Source organism: Halichoerus grypus, chromosome 5 (assembly GCF_964656455.1).
Source record: "Halichoerus grypus chromosome 5, mHalGry1.hap1.1, whole genome shotgun sequence".
In the NCBI taxonomy this organism is placed as follows: domain Eukaryota; kingdom Metazoa; phylum Chordata; class Mammalia; order Carnivora; family Phocidae; genus Halichoerus; species Halichoerus grypus.
This window is the reverse complement of record NC_135716.1, coordinates 176542811-176558379: the sequence shown is the minus strand read 5'-3', so window position 1 is coordinate 176558379 and position 15569 is coordinate 176542811. Positions and strand designations below refer to the sequence as shown.

Below are 15569 nucleotides of genomic sequence, written 5' to 3'. Positions count from 1 at the left end.
CTTCCAGATCATCCAGTGTAGTCGTTGAGTGTGGCATTCAGTTCCTGCTCTCCCACTTCCCACATATATGACCAAGTCACATAACCTTGACGTATCAGTTTCCCCATCCATAAAATGGGTATGAAAATAGTACCTAACTCATAGCATTGTTAGGAAGATGAAACTGGTTGATATGTGTTAAAGTACTTAGCACAGTACCTGACACCTAGCACACAGTTGAAGTGTTAGCTTTTATTACTTTTGGCACCCACGGGTTGTTCACAAGGCTGGTGTATGTGGACCCGGTGCTGACACAGGACCCGGAGTTCATCTACTTGTGATTTTCAATATGGCGGGAGCGCATGCTAACACTCTCCATGTTGGTGCTTGTTGTCTTGCAGCCAGGAGGAGGAGGAGGAGGCCTCCTCCAGGTACTATGTCCCCAGTTACGAGGAAGTGATGAACACAAACTACTCAGAAGCGAGGGAACTGGACCAGAACCCGAGGATGAGCATCTCTCTCCCGTCCTATGAGTCCTTGACAGGTCTTGACGAGACGAGCCCCACAGCTGCCAGGGCCAACGTGGAGACCAGCCCGGGGAATCCACCCGACAGGCAGAACTCCAAGTTGGCCAAACGCCTGAAGCCACTCAAAGTTCGAAGGATTAAATCCGAAAAGCTTCACCTCAAAGACTTCAGGATCAGCCTCCCGGACAAAAACGTCCCTCCTCCCTCCATCGAGCCTTTGACCCCCCCACCACAGTATGATGAAGTCCAGCAGAAGGCTTCTGATGCCCGGCCACCTGACTGACGGCCCCGCTCAGGTGTGTTCCTCCGGTCGCTCACCCTCCACACCACGGACCCCCAGTGAAGCCACTTCAGCTGAATTGAGGAGCGGAGGGGGCAGATGCATACAGATTGATGTGGAGGGGGGCGTGGGGAGTCCAGTGACTAGGGACTGACTGACATCCACAGAACCTCACGTGGCAGGTGCATCGGGAATAGCTGCTGCCTCGGATCGCAGGATGTGGACCCCGTCGGGGTCCTCGCGGGGTACGCACCTTCCCCATCGTTTTTCCCTAACTCTGGGTTGTTGGCGACAACACCTCTCTTTCCAAACAGGAGAGGATGCCTAGCAGCTGGTTTAGGTTGTGATTTTTGTTTTGCTTCCACTAGGACTGTTTTGTTTCAAAAAGAAAACAAGATATGCCTTTGCTTTCTTCACCGGAGTCCTGAGCTGTGGGTAGGAGATGTGACTCAGCTTTCTAGAAAGGACGCGGGGCCGTTTCGGGAATGAAGCGAAACAAGAGGCTGATCGATGATGTGGGGGTGAGGCCCAGCTGGGGCTCTCTCAGAGCCCCTGAAACTGTTGGCTCTCGGAGGGCCCAAGGCCCGGTGATGCATAAGATCAGAGTCTTTACTGGTACGCTTTCCTAGTGCCTTCTGGGTAAGGGCAACAAAGGAAAGCTGTGTGAGATATTTTATTCCTTCTAAAGTGCCGTGCAAGTGAGCTTTTTATAATAAAATATTTTATATGTAGTACATTTGGGCGCTGAATTACTGTCACAGCTCTTCCAACACTGACTTGCTTAGGGAGAAATATCACTGATAATAATAGTTGCTGCTAATCTGCACAAAACACTTCACGTGTGTTACGGCATTTCCTCTGCATCCTGGTATCACTGCCATTTTGCAGGTTAGCTCACAGAGGCTCAGGTTCAAGTGCCTCATGTCACATCGCTAGGAAGTAGCCGCGCTAGAGTCTGAACCCCAGCCGTCTGGCTCCAGGGCCTGAGTTCTTTAAATGCTCTACTGTGCCATTCAGTGTAAAGAGCTTTTTCAGACTTCGAATGAGGATCTGTGCTTCCCAGGAAGGGGAAGCTATTACTGCTGCCCCTTCGACCCACATGCCCAACAGAACATGGTGGCTGTCTAGACAGCAGCTCCTACCGACCTAAACGTCCCCCCAGCATCCCCCTCCTGAGACCCAGCCCAGCGGGAGCCGATGGGCTGTATGCTCAGAAAGGCCGGGTGAGTGTGTCCTCATGCAGGGGCAAAGTGCCTGCCTGTGGAACCCAGGAAAGCAGTTCAACTAATGAGGATGCCCAGGGTTTGCTGACTGCTGAGACTAAGCCAGAAGAGGAACGGCTGGGGTCAGGGTCTAGACCGTGGAGTGGGAGTCTGGGAAGACACACCTGAGTCCAGGAGTGCCTTCCTGGTACTGGGAAGCATGAAGCGGAGTCTGCATGGCTAGGAGAAGAGTAAATTCTGAGGCCCTGGATGTTTCCTAAAAACTTCTGAGTAGAGAAGGGGCAGCAGGTAGGGAATGAATCACTCCTGATCTCGGGATTGGCAGTACGGTCTAAATTCCAACCTTTCACTTTCCTTATGCAAATCCATCTGTTAAAAGGGAGCTGCAAGGACCTGCTTCGTGGCTAAGACACCAGAGGCCTGTGACTCTCCATGTATCTGGGGGCTGCATTTGTTCTTCAGTTAGTCTTTATGCTTCCTCCTGATGGGAAGACAAACAGGAGGAAAAAGAAAAGGAGATGAGCAGGGCACCTGGATGGCTCAGTTGATTAAGCCTCTGACTCTTGACTTCGGCTCAGGTCACGATCTCAGGGTCGTGAGAGTGAGCCCAGAGTAGAGCCCTGCATTGGGCTCCACGCTCGCAGGGAGTCGGCTGGAGATTCTCTCCTTCTGTCCCTCCACCGCCCCCTCTCTAAAATAAATAAATTTTTAAAAAGAAAGGAGAATAGCAAGGTTCCAAATGATAGAAAGGGCCCTCAGTCTGGGCTCTGGTGGATCATCCTGCGGGGTGTCTGCCCAGCCTCGACCCTCCTGGAGGGAGAAAGTTTTGGGGCTTGTAGTGGGCTGAATGGTAACCCTGAAAGATCTCAGGACCTAAGTCCTAGGACCTGCGGAAGTTACCTTACAAGGTAAAGGTTTTGCAGGTGTGATTAAATTAAGGGTTTTGAGATGAGGTTATCCGGGAATCACCAGGTGAACTCTAGATGCCATCCACAAGTGCACTTGCAAATGAGAGCTGGGGGACACCACACGCATAGAAGAGGAGGAACCATGGTGACCACGGCCGCAGAGACTGGCCTGGTGTGTCTGCAAGCCAGGGACTGCCGGCAGCCCTGGAGCTGGAGGAGGCAAGGGGATTCCCCCCTAAGCATCCAAGGGAGCTGCAACCTTGACTGTGGCCCAGCTGATGCTGGTTTTGGACTTCTGGCCTCCAGAACCATGAGAAAATACCTTTCTATTATTTTAGGCTACCAAGTCTGTGGGAATTTGTTGCCTAGAACATGTAGCATATAGAGCATGGTTCACCTTTGTCTATAGGAAGGCAGAGAGAATGTTAGCTGGAAATGTTGCCTGGGGGCTGGAGACCTGAACAGTGCCTAGAGAAGCAAAAAAAAAAAAAAAAAAAAAAAAAAAAATCCATCTGCAGTATTAAGTTAAAACCACCTGTCAAAGCAGGGGACCACCTTCACCTCAAAATTCCCCAAGGCACACTCATCCTGTTTGCCCCTTGGTCCAGATCTATCAGGGCCCTCCATCTTTTGACTCAAAAAAAAAAAAAAAAGGTGGGGGGCAGAGGGTAAAAGCCAGAATAAAGCCTCTAGCCCTTTCCTCTCCATCATGTTTCTGTTCTTAAAGTAAACATGAAAGGACAGAAATATGGGAGAAAATTCAAAAAGCCACCCAGGCTTCTTGAGCCTAAATAGCCCCAGGGCCAAGAGCAGAGAAAAATCCCACCCAGCGCTCCCACTCCACCCAAAAAGGAGGAATCTCAGCCACTCTATTGGTGCCACGTGAGCGCTACTCTCTCAGGTCACAGCTAATTGGACCTGAGGTGTGTGTCCACCTGACCCAGGAGAACCAATCAGAAGCTGAGCTGGGCTAAGCCCTGCTCCCTCAGGAATTGGTCCTGCGATGGATGGAGAGGCCATTGGATGATGGGGTCTCAGGGATTAGGGGGCAGTTTGGGTGCCATCGTGATGGGCCACAGGTGAGCAAAGCAGGGGAAGAGGCAGAAAGAGGCAGACATGAACAATGAGACCTCGGAAATAGCTGTCTCTGGATGGCTTTCTGGTCCTTGGTCCTTGTCCCTTGGGAAGCCCAGCCCAGCCCTTGGGTTCTATAAGAGATGCTGTGTCCTCCCAGTAAATCCCCCTTTTGAGTTCTGATCCTAAATTTAGCCAAAGTCCTTGAAGGGGAGGCACCGCCTTTGCGTCATAAACAGCGCTGAGCACATAGTGGGCACTCCACCTATCCCCGATTTTTACTCTCACTTTTCTCAGACTGGTTAGAGTCCTGGCGAAGGGGAGCCACGAGCAGATCATTGAGGCAAAAGGTTTCTCTCTTCCTCAGTTCCCAAGACAGCAACTCCCATCATGGAGAGCGGGCAAGTCAGTCCATTTTGTCTGCTCTCCAGCCTGATACCAGCTCTTCGGTACCTTTAGAACTGAGTGGCGCATACTAAGAAAGTGAATGTCAGGAGGCCATGGCTATCAGGACTTAGAGACCCTCTCCCTTGTTGATTCCCAAGCTTGCTTCCCTAGACTTTGTTGAGTGGAAGTGGAAAAGTCCCTGATTAAATTCATTTGGAAATCCACAAGTGAAACTCCCCATTTTTACTGAGCATCTACTATGTGCCACATGCTAGGGATCAGCTGCAAACAAATGGACCAAGTCCCTGCTGACACCAAGGCTATGTTCTGGGTTGAGGGGGACAGATGATGAACAAAGAAATAAATACATAAGCTATAATGTCAGGAAATGAGAAGCCGTGTGAAGAAAGATGAGGCAACTAGAGCGTCGCCTGTTTGGGTGATTGGAAAAGTCTCTTGGGAAGTAACATTGGAGAAAAGTGGGGAGTGAGCCACATGGAGATCTGGGTGCAGAGAATTCTAGAAAGCCTCTCACACGCTTATGCACATTATGAATCTCCAAGCAGATGTTGCAGGATATAGCATTTCCCAAACCAGTTTGGCCTCACCACCTTTCTTCCCCACAAAGGCTCTTCCGTGGTCAGCTTTCATGGACTACCCCATAGGGAATGGTGATTGAGCCAAACCCAGTAATTCTGCAGGGGGAGAATCAGGCCCAGAGCAGACAAGAGACATGTCCAAAGTCCTACAGCTCATTGACGAAGCTGTCCGTTAGCTTCCTTGTTGCGTGGCATTCAGGTCAAAGATCGCCTGTGAGGGCCCCAGCAAAAGATCACAATGATCACAAGATGGCCCAGAACCCGACACCTCGGGGGAGAGCCAACCTCACATGGGAGGAAGGCAGTCAGATGGATGACATGCTGATACAAACCAACCAGCCCCCAGACACAACGTGTGACAAAACATTCTCAGCTCCCGGTGACACTGGTAAACATTCACACAAATGCCAGACCTGGACATCTTCACCTTAGATCAGTGGTTCTCCACCAGGATTGAGTTTGCTGCCCAGGGGCCATTGGGAATGTGACAGTGGTGGTGGGGGGAATGGGGGGCTGCTAAGGGCATCTAGTGGGGCCAGGAAACTATTAAACATCCTACAGTGCAGAGGACATTACCTACAACAAAGAGTTATCCTGCCCCAAATGTCAAGAGTGCCAAGGTTGACAAATCCTGCCCTGGACAAAGGAAGATCTGTTCTCTTGAGCAGTGGGGACTCTGGGGATAGAGCTTGGCCACCCAGGGTCAGCTCTATCAAAAACCCAGAAACACTCATCCTTGGAGATCAGCCTGAGTGTGGTATTTATGATTTTCCTTAAAAAAAAAAAAAAAACTGTCACTTTTACAAAGACCATTTTCCTATCCCTCCCCAATAGAACTATAAATCTAATTCTCCACGGCATGTATAAACAAACAGATCTCTCTTCCTTTTCTCCATCCCCAGTCCCTATTCTGTGCATTAAAAACTCTCCGTTGGAATTTATTAACTGTCATTTAAAGGATGTGGGAAAGATAATAGTCAGTAGTATTTACAAACTCAAAAAGATTTTAAGAAAGTTTAGATTACTTAAAAGCATACTAATGAAGGCTATATTTCAAAATAAAACAACTACAATATAATTTGAGAAGCAAAAATTATGGCCTGATCTTCTGGGATGTAAGTAAGTCTTCTCAGAAAAAATGTCAATAATACAGCAAGCTTCTCAGGGAGAAGCTGGGCTCAGTACTGTATAAAATTTGAGAGGTGCGTGGAAACTTTATTTTTTTTAAGATTTTATTTATTTGTTTGTTTATTTATTATTTGATGGAGAGAGAGAGAGCACAAGCAGGGGGAGCAGCAGAGGAAGAGGGAGAAGCAGGCTCCCCGCTGAGCAGGGAGCCCGACACGGGGCTCGATCCCGGGGTCCCAGGATCATGATCTGAGCCAAAGGCAGATGCTCAACTGACTGAGCCACCCAGGTGCCCTGCATGGAAACTTTAAACCCAAGAATGTTCTTACTATTTATCCTCAGGATGTCTTATTTTAGAAAGCATCTTGGTAGTTGTGTCCAGTCAAGAAAAATTATTAACATCTACTTTAGCAAAGCACAAAAGAGGGATAGATAATGTAACAATGTGGTAGCAACTAGACAAGCCGTAAATATGTGTTTATAAGAGAAAGTGTGTGAGTACTTGATATAAGCAAGCGAAAAAATGCATCTGCCTTACCTCAAATTGAAAAATTGAACCAATAAAATAAAATAAAAAGCTGCATTTTTTGTTTCTGACAAATTAGTTGTCTTTTTAAAAATCAGATTCAACTTGTTCACAAATTGACTTTTCAAATAGTAAAGGACATACCATTCTAGCACTTTCCACTGGTAAATTCACTTCAGCACCAAGGGGGTTGTTTTAAATCAATATAAATGCAGCAGAAGAAGGGATACGGGAGAAGCTGTGAGCCATAACTTTAATGACTTTCAAAGGTAATGCTAAGTTTATGGAAAACATCCACTCAATTGATCAAAATGGCAAAGGAATGGGACCCAAAAGAGCTGACTGCTGTATGGGATAAAACTTGATTTTGATATTTATTTCAAGTTAAAGAAAAAAAAAATCAAGGCATAATGTTTTCCCATTGGCCTGAAAGCAATAAAAATTGTCCATTAATCTTCCCTTAAGCCAATAATAGAACAGTCTCAAGGGGCAAAATAGGAGCCAGAAATAAGAAGGGGAAATGTAGGAGAACGCCAAATGGCTAAGTTCTGTGGATATGTTAGGAACAGACTGTCCCATCATTCTATTTCTTGTATACTGGAATTCTCAGATGTGTACATTTTTATACATCCTTTCATTGAATAAACATTAGATTAAAGGGAATATGCAAGTCAGGGTTTCTCAACTCTGGCATTATTAACGCTCGGGGCTGGATGACATTGACGTGGGCTGGGGAGCATGCTGTCCTACGCACCATAGGATGTTTAGCAGCATCCCAGGCCTCTCCCAACTAGATGACAGTAGCCTCTCCCACGTGTGACAATCAAAAAGGTCTCCAGACATTGTCACAAGTCCCCTGAGATGTAAAATATCCCTGAGAACCAGAGCTTGAAGTCTAGTGGAAAAAGTGCAGGATGGGAAATTGGAAAAAAATATTATCATTCAGGTGGTACTTTCCACGTTTGTAAAATGCAGATGTTGACAATCACCTCGGGTCACCAGACTGGGAGAGTCGAATGAGTAAACTATATGTGAAAATGCTACAAAAAGTAGTCTTGAGCTGGAATGGTTCTAGAGCTCATCTTGTCCAACTTCCTTGTACAGAGAAGGAAACTAAGACAAAATGTGTACCTAAAGACCACACCAAGGTGATACAAACATAGATAGTTATAATTAAATATTGTGTGGTTTCCACCTGGAAAAACAAAGCACACAGAGCCCATTTCAGTGGACCCCTGAGATTGCATAGTGTGCTCCTCAACCCAAATAATGGCTTCGATGAGCTGAAGCACCTCTACAAATTTTTTTTTTAAGATTTATCCATTCATTTTAGAGAGAGAGAGCATGGGGGGAGGAGCAGAGGGAGAGGATCTCAAGCAGACTCCCCGCTGAGCGCAGAGCCCTGTGCAGGGCTCAATCCCATGACCCTGAGATCATAACCTGAGCTGAAATCAAGAGTCAGATGCCCAACTGACTGAGCCACCCAGGCACCCCTACAGATTTTTGAATCAAAGATTCCTAATGATATTTTTAAAAACTCATTGGTCACTTTGGCAGTTGCTTCTTACTTTGAATATTGATACATAAAAAGAAAGAACCAATTCTTTATTCTGCCTTTCCTGAACAAACCCTATTTTATGATAAACATAAACAAATAGTTGATGAAGGAAAACCCTTCTTTCTCAAAGAATTCTAGCTAATACTTACCAAAGGAATAGCAATCAGAAAAATCACAACTTAGCAACCCCAAAGGAAATAGTAGATCTAGAGAATGATACTCAAAAAAGGCTAAAACTATTAGTTGAAAAGTTGATGAGCCCAAGTGTCCATCAATGAATGAATGGGTAAACAAAATGTGGTACCTATATACAATGGAATATTATTAAAAATGAAGGTAATTCTGACACCTGCTACAACCCAGTTGAACCTTCAGGACATGATGCTCAGTGAAATAAGCCAGTCACAAAAAGACAGATACTGTATGATTCCACTTATAAGAGGCACCTAGTCAAATTCATAGAAACAGAAAATAGATGGGTGGTTGTCAGGGGTTGGGGGGAATAGGGAGCTGTGGTTTAGTGGATGTGAAGTTACTGTTTTACAAGACAAAAGGTTTTGGAGATTATTTACGCAGCAATGTGAATATACTTAACATTACTGAACTGTACCTTTAAAAATGGTTAAGATGGTACATTATATGTTATGTGCATTTTACCATAATTAAAAATAAAAATAAAAAATTACTGGGAGAAAAAAGCTGATGGGGACTTTGTAGTGGATGGCTCAGTCTATCAGCACTACTCCTATTGATCAATCTCTGGCTCATTAAAAATGGGATGAGCAGGGCACCTGGGTGGCTCAGGTGGTTAAGCGTCTGCCCTCTGCTCAGGTCATGATCTCAGGGTCCTGGGATCAAGCCCCACATCGGGCTCTCCGCTCAGTGGGGAGTCTGCTTCTCCCTCCCACTCTACCTCTGTGCTCTCTCTCTCTCTCAAATAAAAAAAAAAATCTTAAAAAAAAAAATGGAATGAACAGACATTTATGTGCCCACAATGTAGATGAAGGAATCACACAGTACTGCCTACAAAGTGGTCTTGGCAACAAAAAGACTTTGGATGTAATCAGGCTTCTAGATCTAATTGTTAGTTTACTGGAAACATGGGGGAAGAGAGGAACAAGTCAACTGAAACCATGAGGAAGCAATCAGCCACATCCAGGATGTGAATATTCTACAGGACAAAGGATTTAGTTTCTCCAGTAAATATTTCAGTGGCTGAGAAAATGGGAAGAGTGGTTGTCTTTACAGAATAAAAGGGATTTCAGAGACAATAACCAAATGTGTGGATCTTGTCTGCATCCTGTTCTAATAAACCTACTGTGAAAAGATATCTTTGAGAGAATCAGGGAAATGTGAGCATGGACTGATGTTGGATGATATTCAGGAATTATTATAAGTATTGTTCAGTGTGATAATATGTGGGGGTGGGGGATGGCAGGTAATGTAAAGGGGGGTGGGAATCTTCCTTCCAGTTAGGAAGTATTCATGGCTGAAAAGACACAATCTGTTTTAAGTTAATCCAGAAAAAAAAAAATCAACAAGGAAGAAAAAAAGAAATGAGAGAAGATTGGGAAAATATTGAAGCTGGATGATGGGTACCTGAAGTTCATTGAATTGTACCCTTTCTCTACTCTTGTGTATGTTTCAAAAGTCCCATAATAAAAATAGTTTTTTAATGTAAGCAGTCCCAAAGGAACATGTGAGCACACAGCACAGGTAGAGTGAGCTACAACCACAGCGTAAGCCAATAAATAAACACCTCTAACCAATCTGGGATGTTAACAGGTACCAGAAATGGGAGGTTAAGACTTGGACCTTTGCCAAGTGCGCTAGCCAAGTCTCAGATGCCCAGACTGAGCCAGCACCTTCAAAGGCAAAGGGAGGGCTTTAAAAATTTTTTTCCTGGACTGCCAGTAAAGAGAGCCTAGGAGGCAATCTGTCTGTTTTCAGTGTGGGTCTGGAGGGAAAATTTTAATTAAGGCCACAATAATAATAAAGATGACTGTCACCCTGAGACCCTGAGGATCTGTAACCACATGGGGCTGGGGTTCAAATTTATACTCCATGTGTTCAGTGGGAAAACTCCAAGCTAAGGAAGTAAATGTAAGTGGTTACAGGTTATTAGCATCCCTGGCATCCAGCTGAAACCAACAAAAAGCTTTCCTAAAGGAAAGCAGCTGGGAATCAGACCCCGAAGGATTCCCACAGGTTAAGTTCAATCCAAAATGAGATCAAAATCAAATCACTATGCATCTGAGAAACAAGCCAGGATGAGGCAGAGTGGGCAGAAGCAAACCATAGAAGGAGACATACACACCCCCCAATCACCCCCAAGGACTTCAGACACCGGAATTCTCAGATGCAGCTTCTAAAATCGTGATGTATGAAATCTTTTTTTCAAAGAGGGATTTACACATGAGCAAGGAATGAGACTAGCAAAAACGGTAGGCATTTGTCCTCGGGAGTTTATGGGAGCACGGGGAGAGCTATCTGACCCCTGTACTCTTTGGCACTTTCATTCTGGTAAGAGAAACAGATTTATTTACAGAATCAAATTATGCTGGGGATGAAAACCCAAGTGCTCCCAGAAGCCGAGAGGAAGTGTGAGTGGTGCAGTGGGCAGGGGGAACACAGAGAGTATCTAAAGAGGGCAGTCCCTCCTCAGCCCTCACAGACTGCTGATCTATATGCAAGAATACAGCCCAGGTTCCCATTTTCCAAGGAAAGGCATTAATTTAATATAAATTAAAATGGTCTATATATGTTGGCCACTGTGATAGATATCTGCAGTTTTTGCCACTCAGGACCTCTCTTCTAAAACAGTATGGTGGGGCGCCTGGGTGGCTCAGCCAGTTAAGTGTCTGCCCTCAGTTCAGGTCATGATCTTGGAGTCCCAGGATCGAGCCCCGCGTCGGGATCCCTGCTCAGCGGGGAATCTGCTTCTCCTCCTGCCTCTCACCCTGCTCGTGTTCTCTCTCTGTTTCTCTCTCATAAATAAATAAAATCTTTAAAAAAAAAAAAAAACAGTATGGTGTTATGATCCCCCTTTGGGGGACCTTATCTCTCCCCCTGTCCCAGCCTACTCTCACAGAGATGGTGTGGATACCATCTCTGGAGGCAGGGAGAGGCATGTAATTCAAGCCTTAGCCAGTCAGAGCAGAGCAATCTCTTGGCCTCAATAATTGGTTCAGGAATGGGCCTGTTCCCCAATCAGAGGAAATGAGAAGCAGTGAGGCCCTTTGGGCGAAACTTCAGGAAAAGACCACCCTCATCCCCCATGGGATTCCTGAGAAGATGAAACGGCTGGAGCTATGGCAGCCCTTCTGTGACCATGATACAGGGATTCTCTCTGAGCTTGGATCCACATGGCTAAAAGCATTGCTAAGAGCTGAAGAGAGGCCAGGGCTTGATGACATCACTTGGGCCTGAACCCAGCTGTTCCCTCTAGACTTTTCTTTCACGGTAACTAGTGACTTTGTTTCATGCTGACACCAGTTGGAACTGGTTTCTCTTTCACTCCACAGAAGGAGGCCAAACCCTTCAGCTACTACTTAAAGTCTTTAAGACACTATGAAAGCCAAACAAACATCTCTCAGGGCTGACATGGGTCTCCGTTTCCAGTCTCAGCACCTGGCCTCCCCTCCTACTCTGTAGGATCATACATAGCCTCTCCTATTCCCGGGCTTCTAGCCTCTGTTCACTGCCCCTTCCTTCCATAGAATCTTCTCTCCCTGCTCTACCACCTAGTCTCCTACCCATCCTTCAAGACTCGGGTAAAATGCTTCCTTTTTCCTTAAAAGAGCCTTTCCTGAGGGCCTCCCCCCAGGTCTCACCCCATAGCAGAAGAATGTACCTCCCTCTCTCTGCCCAAGTCCCTCTGACACCCCCTTGAGCACTCGGCCCTTCTGCCGAGGAGCCTAACTACCCAGCAACATTCCTGTCCCCCGTACTTCTTGACGGCGATCCAAATTCAGACCCAGATTAGAAGGGATGATCTTTGAGACTTGAATTTCAAAAAACAATCCGTTCTCAGGAGAAGTCAGAAAACATGGTGAAAGACGAGGACCTAAGTGAGGGATTGGAAAGAAAGAGCGGTTGTTCTGGGGAAAAGAGAGGGTCTATGTTGAGTGCCGTGAGGAAGGAGAAAAAGCTGGCCATATCTGGACCGAATGAAATGATTCAGAGGAAACCGGAGAAGAAATGTCTTAGAGGGGTACAAGGTTGATCTGTTCGGGAAGGAAGATAAAAGGCATGTGATGGGAATGACCCAAAGCTGAAAATAGGAGCACTGTTCAAAGGATAAAAGAATGCAGACAGCAGCAAGATGCTGGGAAACCTCCAGAAGACAAGACACAGGGTGACAAACGATGAGGTCATCTCAAACTGGATACACCGAGAGGCTTTCTGAAAAGGTGGGGCTCATGTTGGCTTCCGCAGAAGGAAACTGAGGCTTCTGTAAGTGCTATTCAACAAACAGACACAGGGAAGTTCCCCACGAAGCCCGGCAGTTGCTAGGCCAGCCGGACCCAAAGTCACCGTGGGTCAAACATCCAAATGGGGCAAGGTGTCAGTTTGTGAGCCCTCCAAGCAATCACTCTCCCTCTTCTCTCTTCTTTTCTTTTTTAAAGATTTTATTTATTTATTTGACAGAGAGAGACACAGCGAGTGAGAGAGGGAACACAAGCAGGGGGAGTGGGAGAGGGAGAAGCAGGCTTCCCATGGAGCAGGGAGCCCGATGTGGGGCTTGATCCCAGGACCCTGGGACAATGACCTGAGCCGAAGGCAGATGTTCAACGACTGAGCCACCCTCCCTCTTCTCTCTTCTAAACTCTGTTCTTCCCCAGGACTCGCTGTTTCTTACCGTAATCAGATAACCAAGCCAGACTGGATCCAATCACAGCAGCTCTTAGCCTTTGCGGAGAAGAATTTGGTTAAGGCTCTGGGCCCTCTTCCCTGAAAAATGCACAGAGCTCCGATACGTCCAAGTTTTGTCCCGGTTTCAGGAGTTTACACCCTCTGTAAGGCCTATTTTGTGAACAACAGTGCCTGAACTCATTCATTTAATTAAAAAAAAAAAATGTAGGGGCGCCTGGGTGGCGCAGTTGGTTAAGCTTCTGACTCTTGGTTTCTCAGGGTCGTGAGATCGAGCCTCATGTCAGGCTCCACGCTCAGTATGGAGCCTGCTTGAGATTCTCTCCCTCTCCCTCCCCCCTCCCTCTCTGCCTCTCCCCCTGTGCCAGGCACACACTCTCTCATTCTCTCTCTAAAATAAATAAATTAATTAATTAATAAAATCTTTTTTTTTTTAATGTTACTGAGTGCTAACTACCTGCCAGGTGCTACTCTAGGCACCACCAAGGATGCATCAGTGAAGAAGATGAGGATCCCTGCCTCATGGAGTGTAACTTTCAGTTTATATTCTAGCCCTCAAATGATTAGGAAGTCTGGAGATGTGGCCCCGAAATTTGGTGATTCTGACCTAGGGCCAGGTTTAGGACCTCCTGTCCTGAGGAACCCCAGATCAAACCCCCTCTGTAAGGCAGGGGTTGGGGGGATAGTCTTGAAAAGCAGGTGATCTGGCTGGAACGCTCACACACCGCTCAAGGATTGTAGATGGTACCGGCGCTTTGGAAAAATGTTTGGCAGAATCTTCTACAGTTGGGCCTCTGGGTTCTCCGAGGCCCAGCCAGTCTACTCCTAGGTGCATGTATGCATACCCCTAAGACAGATACAATGGCCCCCAATTATCGCTGGTGTTCACACCTCTGGGTAATCCCTTCCCCTTGAGCGTAGGTGGGACCTGTACCTTATTTCTGACTAGCACAATGCTGCAAAGGTAATGGGATGTCATTTCTGGGATTTTGTTACGTAAGATGGTAACCTCCATCTCACTAGGAGACTCCCTCCATTGACTCTCACTGGCTTTCATGAAGCAAGCCACCTTAGGGAGAAGCCCACCCGGCAAACAGAGAGTGGGGGCCTCTGGCTAACAGTCCTCAAGGAACTGAATCTTTCCAACAACGACATGAACTTGAAAGTGGATCCTTCCCCATCTGAGTCTCAGATGAGACCCCTGGCCTTGGCCGACCCCTTGGTGCAGCCCGTGAGAGCCCCTGAGCAGAAATCTGCCACTCCCAACAGTGGCCGGATTCCTGACCCACGGAAACTATGACATGATAAGGGTGTGTTGTTTTGAGCCACTACGTTTGTCGTTAATTTGTTATGCAGGAACAGAAAACTACCTACCACCGTGGAATGCCGTACAGCAGTGAGAATGAATGAGCCAGTGACATCACACAACAAGGGCAAATCCCATAAACATCATGGTGAGTGAAAGAAGCCGGGCGGAAAATGGAATCTGTATACTTCCGTTTAAACAAAGCTCAAAATCAAGCAGAACTAATCTACGATATTGGAGGTCAGGGTGGTGGGTGGGTAATGACTAGAAGGGAGCACAGGGAGGCTTCTAGGGGCTGGCAATCCGCTTCTGGATCTGGGTTCTGGTTAGGTGAATCCATGCACTTTGCGAAAATTCTTCAGGTGTACACTTATGATTGGTGCACTTTTCAGTATTTCAAAATGTGTTATTTTTTGATAAACAAGTTTGCCAAAAATGCAGCATTCTGGAGTCGAATCCCAGTCTGACCTCTTACAAGATTTGTAACCGGGCAAGTCACCTGACTCTTCCGTGCCCGCTTCTGTAAAATGGGTTAGGCTAAGAATTGAATAAAACTGTGCATGACATAGTGGCTGGCACCTCACAAGCCTAGATATATATTAGCTGGTTTTGCTAACCACACCCATAAAGGTCCATTGTTAACTTGCAAAAGAAAAAAAAAAAAGAAAAAAAACAGCAGAGGTTTGTTTGTCCGGATGCCTGAAAGTAGAATTTATGGAGTTGCCCAGCAGGTACCATCCCAGAGAGACCAGGTGGGTTCTCAGGAAGCCCTCCAGGGGACATCACGGGAGGGAGCTCAGCCATCTCTGACATCCACTCCCAGAAACGTCCCAGGGCAAAGGGGAAGATGATGTGCCACTGGTCAGAGGTCACATTTGCTCTGAGTTGGGGCTGAGTCTTGATGCAAATCAAAGTTCTCCCCAGGGTGTCTGTGACCTTGGGCTGTCCTCCCATATCATCCAGAAACCAAAACAAACAAACCAAACAGCCACTAATAATTGCAAACACTCACAGAGCGAGTCTGTTGTACTGGGCACAGTTTAATAGTTTACACTTACTGGCCCCTGAATCCTCACCATCCTGGCCTTGCGATCTCCACCGGACAGGTGGCAGGAGTGAGGACAGAAGAAATCAGAAGAACGCATCCACGGTGGGATCGGCACACTTAGCAGTTTGCAAACAGAAGGCACACACCCACTCCC

General features: G+C 46.5%; 1 protein-coding gene across 5 annotated transcripts in view; it reads left to right on the top strand.

Annotated features, from left to right (window-relative positions):
* Positions 1-1522, top strand: part of TMEM51 (transmembrane protein 51) — a 55309-nt gene extending 53787 nt beyond the window's left edge. For all 5 annotated transcript variants that reach the window (XM_078073771.1, XM_036100338.2, XM_036100335.2 and 2 more), the window contains one exon: positions 381-1522. In XM_078073771.1, coding sequence (XP_077929897.1) covers positions 381-789 — 409 coding nt within the window. In that variant the 3' untranslated portion in view covers positions 790-1522. The remainder of the gene's footprint in view (positions 1-380) is intronic.
* Positions 1523-15569: the final 14047 nt, after the last annotated feature.